At 31.6% G+C, this 17,975-nt stretch overlaps 1 protein-coding gene across 1 annotated transcript; it reads right to left on the reverse strand.

Annotated features, from left to right (window-relative positions):
* Positions 1-502: 502 nt before the first annotated feature.
* On the reverse strand, positions 503-15,521 carry EMB2656 (ARM repeat superfamily protein). Its single transcript, XM_022916302.2, has 12 exons — positions 15,019-15,521; positions 14,723-14,926; positions 14,439-14,584; positions 14,067-14,341; positions 12,872-12,969; positions 5,324-5,471; positions 4,815-5,242; positions 3,830-4,344; positions 3,659-3,719; positions 3,259-3,537; positions 1,562-1,823; positions 503-1,123 (listed from the first exon to the last, which is right to left on the reverse strand). The coding sequence occupies exons 1-12, from the start codon at positions 15,388-15,390 to the stop codon at positions 789-791; spliced, it is 3,123 nt and encodes a 1,040-aa protein (XP_022772037.1). The 5' UTR covers positions 15,391-15,521; the 3' UTR covers positions 503-788.
* Between the last annotated feature and the right edge of the window lie 2,454 nt (positions 15,522-17,975).

The raw sequence follows: 17,975 nt of genomic DNA on the forward strand, positions 1-17,975 counted from the left end.
TAAATCAATGTTATTTTCACAATCTTTCAATATATTAAAGATAAATTCCTTAATTCTTTTTCACACTATTATTATATTTGAATAATAAAAAAACAATATTGATAATTAATTTATTAAATAATGTATATTAAAATAAAAAATACCTTAAGAAATAGAAGTGGAGGCTTTTTAGATCGTAAATGTTGTAGTTAATCTAAATTAATAACTACAAATTATTTTGGACCTTTTACCTTTTTGTTTGTAAAAGTAATTGCAAGAAAAAGTACAGAATAAAAAAAATAAGAAAATATGAAAGAGTTTCAAAGTGCCATTCGAAAAAAAAAACCTTCTAGAACCAATTAATAGGTATAAATATGTCTGCAAACAGAGTTTTTTTTTTTTTTTTTTCAAAATAAATATCTCTCACGTTATTTTCATACACATTTCAAGGGATTTTATATTTTTTTTTTATCAAAATTATCCCAAAGAAACCACGAAAAAATCAGGAAGGTACACCAAAATATGCTTCTAATAGCAAGCAACCTTTTCCCAAATTTTGTTACTACAATATCCAAACAAGGCTTAATCCAACATGGTTACAACAGTATCTGTTAGGACTTTACGAGTTACAATCACTAATGCATATGTATGGATGCATCACAGATTATAACGGTACTCATGAACTTGCATGAGAGGCATCCACGTAAATACACTGTTATGCTAGTTCACATTGGGAAGAATTAAACAAGAAGAGATCATAGTTACTGATAAACGACAATGGTTCAGGTAAAGAAAAAGCCAGCCTGATTTTAGTCAGTTAGCTCATTTGATTCATCGGATTCCTCTGACGTGACATCTGAGTCTTCATCTTCATCAAAATCTTCTTCTATCCTTGCAGCTTTGCTTGCGGTTATCTTGGTCATTGCTGCAGTCTTGCTTGCCCTCTGTGAGCGAGGGCCTATAGTGCTGGGAATGGTAGGAACCACAGATTTAACAGAGGCAGGTGAGTTTTCTTCATCAGAACTAACTTCTTCACGTCTCACTCGTCTCCTTAAACGACTTGGCCGAGTTGAGCATGGGGCTGGGGTTTCTGGAACTGCAGCGGAACCATCAACATCCAAGTTGAATTCAAGGTCTAACTTTCCTGCAAAACATCGGGGGAGCATATAGTTAGGTGCTAATGACCAAAGACACACCCACCCAACAATAACAACATAAGGAAAAAAAAAGAACCACAAATAAAACAAAAATAAATAGCAGGCCAAAATTGGTATGTTGGCTGAAATTGTGGTTCAAACATGATATTTTAAATGTGCTTTATTATGTAACACAATAAAACCTAGATTTTACTTTTGTGACCCTAAACATGAGATTTCAGCTGCATGTGTTATTCAAAACGTGGAAATGTTTTTGTTGGTAATTCATGTTTGCTCTGGACAATTTTAATACTTTGGTTCCAGAAACGCATTCTTCTACATGGTCAGACAGAATTTGTATAATATTCCCAGTCAAAACTTCCATTTGATAGGCAGAGCACAAAATCATCAAATAATTATCCTTCCTGTGAGTGTGAGAAACTTACCAAAAATAAGCTTCGCTTCATCTTGCAACAAATCCTGATCTGGATCTTTAACTAGTCCCTTGAGACGTTCAGCCATTTGCTTCAACTCTTTTACAAGATCTTTCTCACCAAGCACACATTCACACACACGACTCAACAGCCTGCTCATTAACTTTACTGGCCCTTGTTCTGATAAGCGAAAATGGAGAGAGGCAAGTATTCTACAAAGAGCCACAACGTAGGACTTCTCTGCAGGTGTCTTCTTCGCTTCGAACCTCACCACCTTCAAAAAGGATAAGAATAAAAAATTAGTACGTAGCAAACTATGCCAACCAATATGGCCGGCAAATTAGTATGTATCGAATTATGCCAACAAATTGTTCATAAATGAGTATCCTTCCTCGAAGATTATGTCAGCCAATATGCCCAGAATCTTCCATGAAGGACATCTGTGGTTTCAATGCAGCAAGATATTTTTTTTTCTTTGCACCCACAGAAACATAAATCATCAAAATATAGGAATTGCTTTAAACTGAATCTTCTAAATACAAACACAGTAAATGTACTCCATCCCAAATAAACCAGGTTGATTCCCAATATTGAAAAGTCAAAACCTTAGATATCTATTTTTTTCTCATCAACCTTCAGCATTTCCCCTTTAAGGGATACTTAGGAAAGGAAAGCTAAAAGCGACATGATATTTGCATATGTTTTAAAACTGTAATGAAAGAAATCAAGACAGGAAATAATACAGCCCTTTGGAGTAACAACTTTTGGCTTGGTCGGAGATCAAAATTCTTAGGAGATACTATCCAAGGATTGATTCTAATTAAGGTACGGCCATAGAAAACAGACTCTAGCAGGTGAAGAATCAGTTGAGAACCTATTAGTTGGATATTAATCTCATCCATAGAGCATTAAAACCATTCAAAAGTAATTTACTCAGCTTTAGACTACTAATGATGTAATTTTCATGAAAAGTACATGACTAGATAAGTAGGACTTCAGGCATTGGGAGTTAATAACAGTAGTGATTCTCTCTGTAATCAAGGATACATATTATTCAGAAAAATAGATGGAAGGAAGGACCACAACCGCAGGCCAGATTAATTTTGATGGGGAACATTCTTGCAAGTCTTGGAAGAATGTCTATTATACGCACAAGTTTAGGAAATAGGATTTAATCTATTTGGGGCCTTATTTTATTGGTTTATCCTATTGCACCTGATTTGGCATTTGGGCGGGCCTTATTTTCCACAAGCTTAAAACCTGGGTTTATGAAGTTCACACACACACACACACATATATATAGGTTTTATTAAATTTTGAAGTTAGGTTTTGATTATTGATATTGTGACATTAAGATTTTGAATTAGAAAACCTAATAATTGAGTTTATGCAATTGAAATTTTCTGACTATTGTTAAGAGTTATTCTGAATTATTTGTTCCACATCAAATTTTTGTCCCAAATTCTGTGAACTTTCCAGGAAACAGAAATGTAAATTGCTACTTCACAATTATACTTGAATGGATAAGTATATGGAGCGGACATATAAAAAAGAGAAAAGGACTACCTAAAAGGGTATTACAAGATAACATTCATAACTTATAAACATTGCTTATCGAGAAAAGACATAATAATTCAAGTATTCATCCTTTAGCAGTTTCTAACAGCTGTCATAAACTGCAAAATAAGTTTATAGTTGTGAACAATTACCTCTGTGGCTATGCGTATTGCCAGTCCCTCTTCCCCACATTCTACTGAAGGCTGTGCAGAGCCATCTATGATTTCTGGTGATCCCTTACAACCATTATCATCCTCCACTCCAGTCCCTTTTGCATATGAGGGAGACTGCATCATCTGCAGCATGAATCTTGAAGCTTGTACAGCACGCTTACGCATCTTGGACACCATAAAAGAAGAACCTCCAGGATTTCCATCTATACCGGGCCACATAGAACGCATGACTGGAATGAAAGATGTGGACAAACACTTCTGTGATTGCAAAATCGAAATTACTTATCATCAACAAACAAGTCTATGAATCTATGGACATATCACTTCTGAATCTGCATGGACAAAAGATGCATATCATCCAGAATATAGTGTTATCTACCTTGTGATTTGCTGAGAGGGAAGCATAATGCTCAAAGAAAACTGATAAACACTGTTTCAATCTAGTCAACAATTAAAAGAAAAACATATTGTAATGGCTGTCATTATAAAGAAGATGAGAAGTTTATAAAGTAAATAAGAGACAAAGTAGAGAAAGCTCAGATTCACCTACCTCTGAAGGTCCTTTGATTCATCACTGAAATACAAGCTAATCAGCTTGGATAAGAGCAAAGGATGAAATGAGGGTGGAATACTTGGATACTTCTCACTTAGAAGAAGAATCTTTGCAAAGCCCTCTCCAAGAACAGCTTGGACTGATTCACTATCATCATTTTCTAGAGCTCTGCCCCAATTATTTGTCGCAAATCCAGCATATAATAGATCAACTAATTTAATATTCAAATCTCCATCAGAGTCAAAAAAGTTTATAGGACTAGAAGGCATGTTTTCTTCTTGGACTGGAGACAAAATGTTCAGTCCCATGGCCCTATCAACTTCCTCAGGACCATGCCACATCCCAAGATCAAATAACGCCTTACAAGCAACTGTGCTAATTGCAAAAGGGCCCTTAACATAGGAGATCCTCAACTGCTTTATTAATTCTTCACTTAGTTTATTCTCTAACAACCCAAACAGACCTAGGCACCGGACAGCTACCCTCTGCACATCCAAGTGAACATGTTTTGCCTGCATTTTATGGTTCATGTCAATTGTTAAATCCTTCCAGAAAGAAGTTTTTTAGGCAATTTTTTTACATAGGCATTTTAAAACATCTGAAAAAAGAGCTAGGCGAAACCATAAATGGCATGTAAATGGAATGTATATTAAGTACATTTCCATCAAGTTTAATGCATAAAGAGAAGCTGATTGTCATTTGCTACAAGTTCTATTCTTTATATTCTTACCTTTCATAAAATAGATATTCCACTATTAAAATAACTGCACATGGCAATGTGAACAAATTAATATAACATATAATGGTCAATTTGCCCTTGAAAAACCAAACTCTTCATCTTGTCTTGCATATGATTCAGAGATAAAAATAGAAAACCATTCTCATGAAGAGCTGAGGCTATTTAATGTAGGCCTTAAATATTTTATTATGAATAAAAAGGTGGAAAAAAAAATAGAACTGAAAGATGCAACCAGATCCATACCCCAGGAAGCAACAAGGATTGAAGCAGTTCAGTAGGTTCAACAGCCCAATGGAAAGATTTTGCCTTTTCCAAGAGAAGACCAGTAACAGCAAGGCTGTGCATCCATTGTATAAAGTCAGCAGTTCTCTCCCTGCAAGGGCGTGCAAGCTCTTCGACAACCCCAAGAATAACTTCTTCAAATTCACCAGTAGCAGAGTGAACCTTCCTTGCCAACCTTGCCACTGCAATAGCCCAATCTCTGTCACCACCAAGATTTATGCCATCTCCAATCACAACTTTGTTACCTTCATCATCCACTTCATGTTCAAGAGGCATGTGCAGTAAGTCCTGCACAAAGGAGCTAGCAACCTTCCTGATTGTAGCATCAGAAAAATCAAGCATTTCTCCAAGCAATAGTAGCTGTCGAGATGCAAAGTGATAATTTGGCCCTGAAATTATTAGGTGAAATTAAAATATATAAAGTTGAATAAATACTTGATGCATTTGTGGATCAAAGGAACCTAGCCTACCAGCATCAATATGAGCCTTGACCAAATCTATGTAATTGGAGACTGTTTCAGGAAGAATTCTATCTAACAGATCATTGTTGTCTGAAGCTTCAGCTGCATATATAGCTGCTTCAGTGCCCATTGTAGCAGCAGCATCAGAACCTTTTGCCTGTTCAACAATATTTTATTTTATATTATCATGAAAGTGCATGAAATGTTATTAAATTCAAGAATAATTGTTAACAAGTCATTACCATCAAAGGTCTAAGAACCAAGCCAAGAATCTAAAAAATTCTGAAGCAGTAGGACATTGCAAATAAATATTTTATGGTGTTCTACTTAGTTTTAATCATGAATGGCTAGAATCTAGATAAAGGTTATGACTATAGGTTATTAGGGGTTTAAGGTGCCAAGATTATAACATTAGAGATGAAGAAAAAGGAGGGGAAAAATATACAGAATATAAACAAGAGGGGAATCAAGGAGAAAAGGGAAGCAACAGAAGAACTAGAGGGAGAAAACCAGTGCGAACCAAGGGAAGGAGAAATCTTGAACTCAATAGCCTAAATTCTTAATTATGCACAATCCAAAAACCTCCTAGAGACTAAACTAAGATAGGTACTAAACCCTAAACGTTAATAGAAACGTGGAATAGCAAATACAACCCTACACTAACAAATACAACAACCATAAAAAAGAATACAATAATTAAATAAAGAACTAGATAATTTGAATTGTTCAACAAGTTTCTCTGTCCTAAATTGGTTAAACTCTCATCCCTTGATCTTAACAAAAATCTAACCTTTGGCAGTTCAAGGTCTTTTGAGAGCTTAAAATTTGCTGCTTGCACTATTTAGCATCCCCAAAAAACTTTTCTTTCATGTTTAATATCAAATCTAAATTGTCACCTAATACTGCTCCCAACTGCATCATTATCACAGAAGAAGGCATTCCATGGCTTTCAATAATGTGATTGAAAGGGATTAAAGAACATATATAGTAGAATTTTTATTGAATTGACCATCTAAAGTTTTTCATGTTGAATTTTAAAAGAGTAAAAATATACCAATGGATAATCTTGAATCCAGAAGTTTTTGAAGAGGGTTGCCCCATCTATGGGGATTCTTCACCAATTGATGATTAGTACCAAGGTGATGATGATAATGAAGATGACACAACTGACACTAATGAGATCCTGAGATAGTAATAGTGCTATATCACTCCTAAGGTAATAGGTATCGATGAGAAGAATGTTTTGTAAAGGCATTTGAATAAGGCCCTAGAGTGAACGTTTAATTGGTAAAGTTCAATGTAAGATCATCAATTGGATTACAGGTTGGAAGTGATTCCTATATAAGTGGAATCAACTGCTGGAATTTTGATCACCTGTGGGAGGATTTTTTTAAAAAGAAATTTTGTTTTGATTGTTCTACAAGAACATTCAATCCCAAAGATCAAACTAAAACTGCCAAGAAAATTATTTGCCATCCAACATTCTTATTTTGATATGTAACCAAATACAATTTTCATATATTTCCCATTTATGAAAATATACAAAAAAATAAAAAGGCTAAAGGGTATAAAAAGCCCTTGAACTATAATTAAAAAAACCATATAAACCCTTATTTCATTTAATGCAATCAATTAATCCCTTCAATATTTATTTGCACCCAATTAAGCTTCTATTTGGATGAAAAAATTAACACCATTAATTTGTTAGACACTAAGCATGGGACATCAATGAAATAGATATAAGTTTGCCATCTAGCGCAATTAATATATGTGAAAATTAAACAAAATAAACTTTCTTTTCTTTTCTTTTTCTTCTATATTTTCTTTCCCCCTCTCTCTTTAAGATCCCTTTAAAGGTTCAATTAACTGTAATTTGGGAATTCATTGATTTAATTTTGCCACGTGACTAAGTTTCATCTAATTAAGGGTTCAATTTAGTCAAAATAAAAGATTAAGGGTTCAATTGATTGTAATAAAATATTAAGGGCTTCAATTATGTTTTAATTATAATTCATGAGCATTTTTAACCCTTTACCCAAATAAAAAATTTATTGACAATAAATTTACAACTGGCTGCAATCTTGTAATCTATATATTTATATTTATATCTATAGAATTAAAAGCATTTATATCCCTAAAATTAAGGACAGAAAATTAGAATAAACAATCCCTCAATTATATGATCAATTTTACGAAGATATAGTTTCCTAATTTACCCATTAATTAGTTCTATATAAATCTAAAATGCTTATATAATTCTTGATGAGCAATTTTTCAATATACATTTAGTTTTACTCTTAGTTTTCTACACAGTTTTATTTCTTAGTTTTTCTACATGATATCAAAACTTTTAGCTTTTTTTGGGAAGAAAATTTTTTCAGCCTTCATTGTTGAATTCTATTTTAGACCTTTATAGACAAATCTTGTTAAATCTTTCAATCTTATTTTTTCCTTCTTTGCCCTTCATTGTCAAAATCGGCTTTGGTTAAACTTTTAATATCAAAACTTATTTCAGTCTTAAGAAAAATAACCATGCCAAAGAAAGCAAAATCTGCCACTATTACTCGATTTGAAGAAATGACTACTGGTAAAACTACCAGAGAACTACAAAAGTCTCAGGAATAAAGAGAGTTGGACAGGGAAGAAATTGAAAAACTAAGAAACCTATTGAAAACTCTTAAAAAAGTCTCCTGGAATATGTTCTTTGAGTAAGGTCTTTAGTTCAAGTCAAGCTTTTGGTTCTCAAGGATTAAATAGCTCGGTTAAGCTTTTTAAGAATTCTTGGGTCATCGACTCAAGAGCCACAGACTATATGACATATGCCTCACAAAAGTTTAGTACATATATCTTATGTTCTAGCAATAAGAAAATTGTTATTGCAGATGATTCACTTACTACGTTGACAGGATTAGGAAATGTTCAAATTAATCCCTCATTTATTCTTAAAAATGTTCTTCATGTTCTTGGATAATCTGCTAATCTGATATCTATACAAAAACTTTCCAGAGACATAAACTGCAAAGTGACCTTTTATCCCTCCTATTGTGAATTTCAAGACCAAAGTTCGAGGAAAAGGATTGGACTTGCTGAGGAGAAAAATGAACTATACTATCTTGAGACATCAAACAACACAAATAATATCAAGAATAGTTTACCTTTGTCATTTCTTTCTGAAAAATCTCCCAATAAAGACAAAATCTAACTTTATCATTTTTGTTTTGGACATCCTTATCTTGGAACTTTGAAAAACATGTTTCATTCTTTATGCAAAGGATTAAATGCCGAAAATTTTCATTGTAATGTTTGTGAATTCACAAAGCATAGACATGTGCCTTTTCTAGTTAGTAATAAAAGAAGTTATACTCCTTTTTACTTGATTCATAGTGACATAAAAAGTCCCTTTATAATTCGTAATATTTTTTATGCAAGGTGGTTTATTTTTTTCATAGATGATTGTACCAGGATCTCTTGGATATTTTTACTTAAATCCAAATCAAATGTGAATGTATGTTTTTAAGCTTCCAAAACATGATCCAAAATCAATTTAGAGTGAAAATCAAGAGATTTAGGTCTGATAATGCAAGAAACTATTTCAACTAGAGTTATTTACCTATTTCAAAAGAAGACTATCCATAAGTCATATTGTGTTAACGCTCCACAACAAAATAGAGTGGCAAAGAGGGAACCAACCATCTAACAACCCGAGCTTTTTTCCAAGTAAACATACCCAAATCCTATTGAAAGAAGTTGTTCTCATTGCCACACACATTATAAATAAGTTACCTTCAAGGGTTTTAAGATTTAAAACTCCTATGAAACTACTCTCATAATTCTATCCCAACTTTAATGCCACAAACAACCTCACACTTAAAATATTTGGTTGTACAACATTTGTTCATGTTCATTGTCATAATAGGGGGAAGTTGCATCCTAGAGCAATTAAGTGCATTTTTGTAAGGTATTCATCAACTCAAAAAGGGTATAAGTGCTATCATCCTCCTATCAAAAAATTCTATATGTCTATAGATGTCACTTTTGAATAAAATAAACCATTTTTTACTCAATCTTATCTTCAAAGAAAGACTTCATTCATGGAATATAAAGATAAAGACTTTTTTTTACTTAACTTGTCCTGCTCTTCAACATCTTCACCCACTAATTCTTTTAAATCTAAACCTATTTCTTCTGTGTCTAAGTCAAATACTAAATTCGAGTCTAAATCCATTCTAAACACAGAAGATGTGACAAAAGATAATATTGTTCTTAATTATATGAAGAAATTATAGTTGTACTCAAGAAGGAAAGTTCCACATCTTGAACCAGTGCAAGTCTAAAAACTTGATCTTAACTTTGAAAATGAGGTCACTACAATCTTTGACTCTGTTTCTCAAATGAGCATGAATCTCCTAAAACTATAACTAGTGATTATGATCTACCCATTACCATTAGAAAAGGAACCAGAGAATGTACTAAGCATTCACTATACCCAATCTCTAATTTTGTCTCATTTGAAAAATTCTCACCATCCTACAAAAAATTTTTTGTGAGCCTAAACATTATTTCTATTCTAACTACATTATCCGAGGTATTATCTAGTGAGAAATGAAGGCAAGCCATGAAAATAGAAATGGAGACCTAAGAGAAAAATAAAATATGGGAACTACTAGAGTTGCCTAAAAGAAAAAATCCAATTGGTGTAAATAGGTTTTCATATAAAATACAAGGCAAATGGTACTAATGAAAGGTATAAAGCTAGGTTGGTGGCTAAGAACTACACTCAAAACTTATAGAGTGAATTATCAGGAAACTTTTGCTCCAATTGCCAAGATGAATACAGTTAGGATTTTGTTATCATTGGCTGCAAATTACAATTGGTAGCTTCAACAATTTGATGTAAAAAATACTTTTCTACATGGTGATTTGGAAAAACAAATATATATAAAGGTTCTACCGAGATTTGGAGGTTATCTAGAAGCAAACAAAGTATGCAAACTGAAAAAGGCTTTATATGGCCTTAAACAGTCTCTTAGGGCTTGGTTCGGGAGACTTGCCAAAGTGATGCTAACAATCGGATATAAGAAAAGTCAAGCAGATCACACATTGTTTATCAAGCACTTTAACTCAGGGAGAGTCACAATTCTATTAGTGTATGTTGATGATATAATTGTAACTGGAGATAATAAAAAAGAGAGAATCTCTAAAACAATGTTTGGCTAAAGAATTTGAGATAAAAGAGCTAGGGAGATTGAAATACTTCTTAGAAATTGAAGTAGCTCACTCACAGTAGGGTATTTTCATCTCACAACAGAAATATGTGATGGATATTTTGAAGGAAACTGGGAAGCTTGCATGTAAACCTACAAATACCCTTATAGATCCTAATCATAAACTTGAAAAAGCTAATAAACATGCTATTGTAGATAGAAAAATGTACTAGAGATTAGTTAGAAAACTCATTTATCTCTCACATACTCGACCTGATATAGCATTTGCTATAAATGTGATAAGTCATTTTATGCATAGTCCTAAAAAAATGCACCTACAAGCTGTCTACCGTATATTACACCATTTGAAGGCCAATCCTGGGAGAGGTATCTTATTCAAAAAAAAATTCAAGGCTGGTTCTAGAGGCATATATAAATGCGGATTATGCAGGTTCAGTAACTAATAAAAGATCCACCTCAAGCTATTACACTTTCCTATGTGGTAATCTTGTGACTTGGAAAAGTAAAAAACAAAATGTGATGGCAAGATCAAGTGCTGAAGCAAAGTTCAGAGCAATGGCTCAAGGAATTTGTGAACTATTATGGTTAAAGATTATCCTAGTAGACTTGAAAATCAAATGGGATGGACCAATGAGACTCTAATGTGATAATAAGTCTACAATAAACATTGCACACAATCCTATACAACATGACAGAACTAAACACATTAAAATAGACCGGCATTCCATAAAGGAGAAACTAAACAATGGGTTGATTTGTACACCATATGTATCAACTGAGAGTCAACTTGGAAATATGTTAACTAAAGGTCTCAACAATGCAACATTTCAAGAAATTATTTTCAAAATGGAAAAGGAAAACACCTATTCACCAGCTTAAGAGGGAATGTAGGAAAACATTTATTTATAGCTGATTGTAATCTTATAATCTGTATATTTATATTTGTATCTCTAAAATTAAGAGTATTTGCATCCCTAGAATTAAGGAAAAAAAAATTAAGATAAACAATTCCTCAATTATAAAATCAATTTAGAAAGATTTAGTTTCCTAATTTACCCACTAATTAGTTGTAAATAAACCTAAGGTGTTTGTATAATTCTTGATGAGTAGTTTTTCAATATACATTCAATTTTACTCTTAGTTTTTCACACAGTTTTATTTTTTAGTTTTTCCACAAAAAATAAAAATAAAATTTTCGAAAACATTTCACTTTGCAAAAGTTATCATGGCTAAGTAGAGATTGAGGTATAATAGATCAAAGTTTTATAATTGACAACAAAAGAAAGGATGGAAACGATTGTTTGGCAATCTAATTGGTAGCACAAAACATGATTCATGGTCATAACTTGAGAACAAGTTTCTCATTTCAACTCAACGAGATTAAAAATACTAAAACTGGCTCTGTTGAGATCCCTTTTCATTCTTATACTGACAAATAAAGCTAGGATTAGAAAGATGTTATATAAGATGTTAGAAAGTTATTAAGGTTTAGGTTTTATCTTCTAACTAGGGATGTGAATTATTGTATTAGACTCTTTCCAAGCTATAATTCTAATAAAACTGCCCCAAAAAGATTCCTAATTATCAAAAGCTGATTTAACATGAATACAAGGATAGTCATGTATACCAATGCAAATAGCAAGACATTTCTACAATTGGTTTTTTGTCGAAGCTCTAAACATGAAAAACTAATAATTCTCAAATCCAATAAAATGGTCATCTTAGTTCTTACAGATTATCACAACATTGTTTCTTAATATTGGATTTGGGAACTATTTGAACAAATGAGTAAAAATGGCAATGGTTGAAAAATCAATGAATGGTAAAAGACCACAACAAACAAAAGAATCTATTGTCTCTAGATGAAAAAGTGTGCATATCAGAAACAATTAGAAGCTCTTGTTCCCGGCAAGACAAATCATATTCTTGCTAGCAAGTTTAGCATTATACAACACTTTGAGTGAAATGATAATAGTAGTTAGCCTTCAACAACCAACAAAAACAAAGACATGGTTTAAGAATTATTGCCATTTTCCTTGATGTAATGAATTTAAGTCGAAACAAATTCTTTGGAACACTTTTGTTCTGCATTAACACTCCCTCTTATCAAAGGGTTCTTTCAAAACCAGTTCCTTATGTATCAGAAATGCTATTATAAACACCTTACATCCATCCCAAAAGCAGAAGTTTATCCAGGAATATCAAAGTGCCCCAACCTCAATCAAATAAAATTCATAGGCCTTCAATAGGCCAGAAGAAATAAAAGAAATGACTCACTTAAAGAATAATAAATAAACAATTAGATAATCATATGAATGAATAACAAGCTTACTTGTGCTTCCATCTGCAAATGTTTGCATACTGTCCTCCAATAAAGAGAAACCTCAGGTTCCATTAGCTGGATGCGTTTAGAATAATCCGCTAAATCTCCTAGATTAAAATCAGGAAAGAAATCAAGATAATAGGCAGATGAACTTTTTGGCTTGTATAGACATGTTGCAAAATATACTTCCCTCTTAATATAAGCAATATAAGTGTGGCAAACTGGTATGGAAGTAAACTAATAACAAGCTGCAGAGATGCAAGTTTAAGAATAACATGTTACTGTTTAAAAGTACAATCAAAATTCTTCATTATTAATTGTTTTTTGAAAAAAAAAACATGTTGGAGATTTATTATGGAATAATATCTTGTCCAACAAATACTTTTACATAATTCATAAACCTGCTTCACTGTATCCTTTCCAATTTCCACAAGCATAATGTTCTATGAATACCACAGAAGGATGCAAGCCAAAGCCAAAATATCTGTATCCAACCCACCCACCAAGTGAAAAACACATTCAAGCCCATCAAAGGAATTGAACCAACCAAGTCCAAACAATGCTAGATCTTTCTCCAACTTCCACAAAACATTATGAAGAAGTTTGTTAAAAGTTTTCCACAAGAGAAAATGCTTTTAAAAAGCTGCCTAGGTTTGTAACCCAAGAATATCATATCCTAGACTTAATGCACCCAAAGTATTATATTTAACCAATTGAAAGAGGTTGCATCCAAGTCTTTTGGAGGGAAACTTCAGTTGAAATGGTTTGTTTCTTATATAAGTTGATTGTGAATTAATTGGTTTAGTTAGGTGAACCCTTAGCAAGTTGTGCTTATAGCATGCGGTTTAGTTACCATATGCAGAAAAGGCATTAAGTGTTGTATCTTTTCCAAGTTAACAGGACAGAAGGAAGTCAAAGATCTCAACTGTCAAGCTAAAATTAATTTTTCAATGCACCCAAATCAATTAACTTCTACTGGCAGATACTTATTTACCAGACTGCATGAGATTGTTAAACTGCACCAGCTTAAAAGACTCAAGCTAAGTTTATCACTAAAGTTGCATGCACAACTCCAACCACTACACACATGTTTATAAAGTCGTTATTATAGCTTTTACAGAAATGGTGAAACTGTAAAACTGAATATATATATATATATATGTTTATTACTCATATGGCAAACATATCCAAAATCCCCACAAACCTTCACTTCTTTCATTCGTTGATGCTTGTAATATGTACTGCTGGATACTTTCCCCATTATGCAGTTTCATTAAACCAGCTCTTAGAAGAGACTCCATTACAGACTCCCCAACTGATTCATAGGTTTCAACATCAAGATACTTGAGAAGTTCTACAGGATCTCCATTGCAGCACTTAGCAAGCCAGTGATCTGTCATTAACTTCAAACACTCCTTCGAAACAGCCAAAGAACGATCAGCAAGTCCTCTTTGAAGAATTATTGTCCTATGCTTGATGCTAGCAAACCAAGCAAATTAAGCAAAACAAGATGTAAAATCTTATTTAACGAAAGACAAACAATACAGCACAATTAGGAGATTAAGATCCATTATACCTGAGGCTTTGAAGAGGAAATTTGTTAGCTAAAACACAGTATGCGGCTTTGCGTACCGACTCGCTTACATCCATTGTACAATCTATGATTACTTGGGAAGTTGTATTCGAAGGAGGCAAAGATAACACAATGGTCTTCCGAACCTCCTGTAAACAGTACTTCCCAAGAATTCTTAAGAAATCTTCAATTATTTTACTTAATAAACCTTTACAGTAATTAAAAAATTGCATACCAAATCAGGCAACCCATAGACAAAAGAAAGAAAAGTAATTTTAGAGACTGACCGAGTTCTGTTCCAATGGAAGGACCTCGAGAAATAAATCAAGAATGTCGCTGTTTTCAGAATCATTTACAAATCGTGAAAGCGCCCTAACTGCAAGTGTACGGATCAGAGGAACCTTGTCGAACACCCGAAATTTCATTAATTCTATCACCTCTTCCCATAGTTCATTGCAAACTTCTGAATCATCGGGCAGACGCAATATGATCTGTGTGTTTTTTTATATATATTTTGAAGATTAAAAAAATCCTACAAAACCCTAAAAATAAGGGGAAAAAAGTGGAATTTGAAGAAGCCAACCTCGGAAATGATCTGGCAAGCCCTGAATCGAGCAGTTTTGTTAGCTGCGGCAGCGCCAACCAAAAGAAACTTCAAAAAATCCCCCAAGAACTCATCGCTAACGGAAGCGTCATTGGGGTCTCGGGCGCTAGCAAAGGCTGAAACGAAGCGTACAACGCGTTCAACGGAGGATGTTCGCTTTAGGATTTGGAAGAGAGGGGTTAGGGTTTTGGTGAAGGCGACAGAGAATTGATGAAGAGAAGGGGACTTTGATCGGACGGCTGAGAGCTCTTTCAGCTTCCGGTGATGGGCGGCGTTCGATGTTTTAGCCTCGTCGAGGATTTTGGCAATTTTGCGGATCAGTTGTGTGTCTGCCATTTCTTGCTCTCTCATTATTGGTTTCGTTGTTTTTTCTATGAACTGAGATCTCGTCTGCGTTTGTCCTTTTGAATTTTTGAATTGGAGCGGGGAGTTTTATTAAAGGGAGGGAATGGGTCATCTTTTTGGACGACGGTTCTCTCTAATCTAAGGCCATCAGTTTTTTTATTTAATTTCTCTAAAACTCTGTTTTTAATATTAAAAAAAGTTACAAAATAACTTTTAAAAAATAATTTTTTTAATTTTTAAGTATTTATTTCATAAAAAAAATTAGTTAATTAACGAAAAATAATTTCTTAATCAATAAAAATGAGATCTTGTTTTTTAAAATTATCTTACGAATTTGAAACGAGAAAGATATTTTTTGAAAAAAAATTATTTATGAATAGAAATATTTATTTATATTTTTAAGTATAATTTTACTTATAAATAATATTATATTAATAAATAATATACTATTCATATAATATATTAATAAAAAATATAAATAATAATAAAAAATTTTATTTTAAATATTTTTTATATTAACATAATATTTTAATATGAAATATTATTATTAAAATATAATTATTTTTTAATATTAATAATTTTAATAATAAATAATTTCAATATATTTTAATAATAAATAATTTTTAATATTTTAATAGTTTTATTAATATTATTACAAAAAATAAATTTTTTATAAAGCAACCAAACAATAAAAAATATTTTTCATTAACTTATCTAAATAACAGAAATTTTTTTTAATTAAAAAAATATAAACATTTTTCAGAAATCATTTTCTGAAAATTATTTTTTGCGAAACAAACGAAACATTAACCGTTTTCAACTTTTATTCATGATTTCTCTGCCATTTTTTTTTGTCAAAACATTACCAGTACAATTTTTTTAATTTTATAAACAAGTTGATTGATACATGTTTTGCTTTTTTTAAATGAGTTAATTATATTTTTAACACTTAAATTTTTAAAAAAAAAGTACAAATTAATACTTCAAAAAATATAATGTATAACTTGCACCCTAAATTTTTAAATAATATATTATTTTAATTCAAATGTTAATGCTATTAACTTAACTCGCTTAGATGGTATTTAATTAGTATAATTTTATTATATGCATGTTATTTGTTAAATAAAAGTGTTAAATATTTTATAAAAATCTTTATGTAAACGTCACGTAATAAAAAATAATTGATTGGTCCTAAATTTTTTTACTTTAGGTAAATTAAAAAATATATTTTTTAATTTATATTGAAAAAGATGTTAATAGTATTTGTAGTGAATATATAATTTAATAATATTTGTCAAACACCATATATATAAACTAATATGATTAACATGAATTTAATAATTTCTTTTCTCCTAATTTCTTAGCATTCTCCAGCAACAGGCTCTATTATAATCAATCATCTCACTTATTGTCTCTTATTTGCAGTGGATTTTTTAAATCTAGTTGATATATATTACTTTGTATTTATTTTAATGAGTGGTATATTTCAATAGAAAGGTATGGTTTTATAGAGATGGATTTACCAATTGGGAATGCTTTCTAATGTTCATGTGAAAAAATGCAACATAGTTTTCTTTTTCTTTAATTTTCATAATTATCATATCTTAATTTCACTAGGTGAGGAGGTTTACCCTGCTTTCCATCTTTTCTTTCTTTTTCTGCTTGGTATAGATTGAAGGCTGTATGAAGAAGTGTAAGAAGCAAATTTAATAAGCAAAATTCTAATGCTCTGTACACAAATTGCTAATAAAAAAAAAAGCCTTAAAAGATAGAAAGACACAAAGCAAAGCATGATAACATGCATTACTCATCATCAAAAGCATTCTACCATATTTCCAACAAAGTAAATAATAATTACTATTTTTCGTATATTGAATCTAAATTTTTTAAACAACAAAGAAAATGTTGGTGAAAATTAGAAATGGTAAATTTAATTGAATGAAATAAATAAAAAGGTTAATGTGAGTTATTTGTGAGGAAAATATCCTCTCCACTACTTAAAAAATAATGAAAGTTTCCATTACTTTATATAAGGGTCAATAATGCATATTCACCTAAATTCATGGTTGAAATTTAATAATTTAAAATTGAATATGAAAATAAATAAAAATTAATAAAAATAGTAAAAATGATTTGAACAAAAATTAACTATAGATTTTATGTGAAAAGTGCATTATTGATCTTTAGATAAATTAATGGAAACTTTCACTACTTTTTAAGTAGTGGAGATGATCATTTCTTTTATTTCTAACCTTAGTTTAATAATTAGAAAAACAATGGAGATCTGTATTGATTTTTAGTAGTAGAGAGAATTTTCTCTCCATATTTTGATCTTCAAAATATGAATGTGAATAGTCTTTTGAATAAACCTGGCCTTGCCTGGAAGAGGTGTCAAGTATAGGATTTTTCATGCTTGGATCCTATTTTGTGTTATAAAAGAAAATTTTCATATGGTTTAAAGGTTACGAACAACGTGAACTTTGATGCAAATTTTTTCAATAAGTTAATGGTAATTTTAATATTTTAATAAAATTGATTGATAAATTTATTTCTAATACGAAACATGCATGAGGATCCTAGTAATATAATAA

This window comes from Durio zibethinus, chromosome 23, assembly GCF_047325235.1.
Source record: "Durio zibethinus cultivar Kanyao isolate XHJ-2024 chromosome 23, ASM4732523v1, whole genome shotgun sequence".
Taxonomy (NCBI): domain Eukaryota; kingdom Viridiplantae; phylum Streptophyta; class Magnoliopsida; order Malvales; family Malvaceae; genus Durio; species Durio zibethinus.

Bases quoted from the DNA above. Each gene is read 5' to 3' on its own strand.
- EMB2656 (XM_022916302.2), bottom strand. From the start codon at position 15,390: ATGAGAGAGCAAGAAATGGCAGACACACAACTGATCCGCAAAATTGCC. The intron at 14,927-15,018 runs GTTGGCTTCTTC...AAAAACACACAG, and splicing joins CTTGCCAGATCATTTCCGAG to ATCATATTGCGTCTGCCCGA. The intron at 14,342-14,438 runs GTATAATGGATC...TTGGTTTGCTAG, and splicing joins TTTCCTCTTCAAAGCCTCAG to CATCAAGCATAGGACAATAA.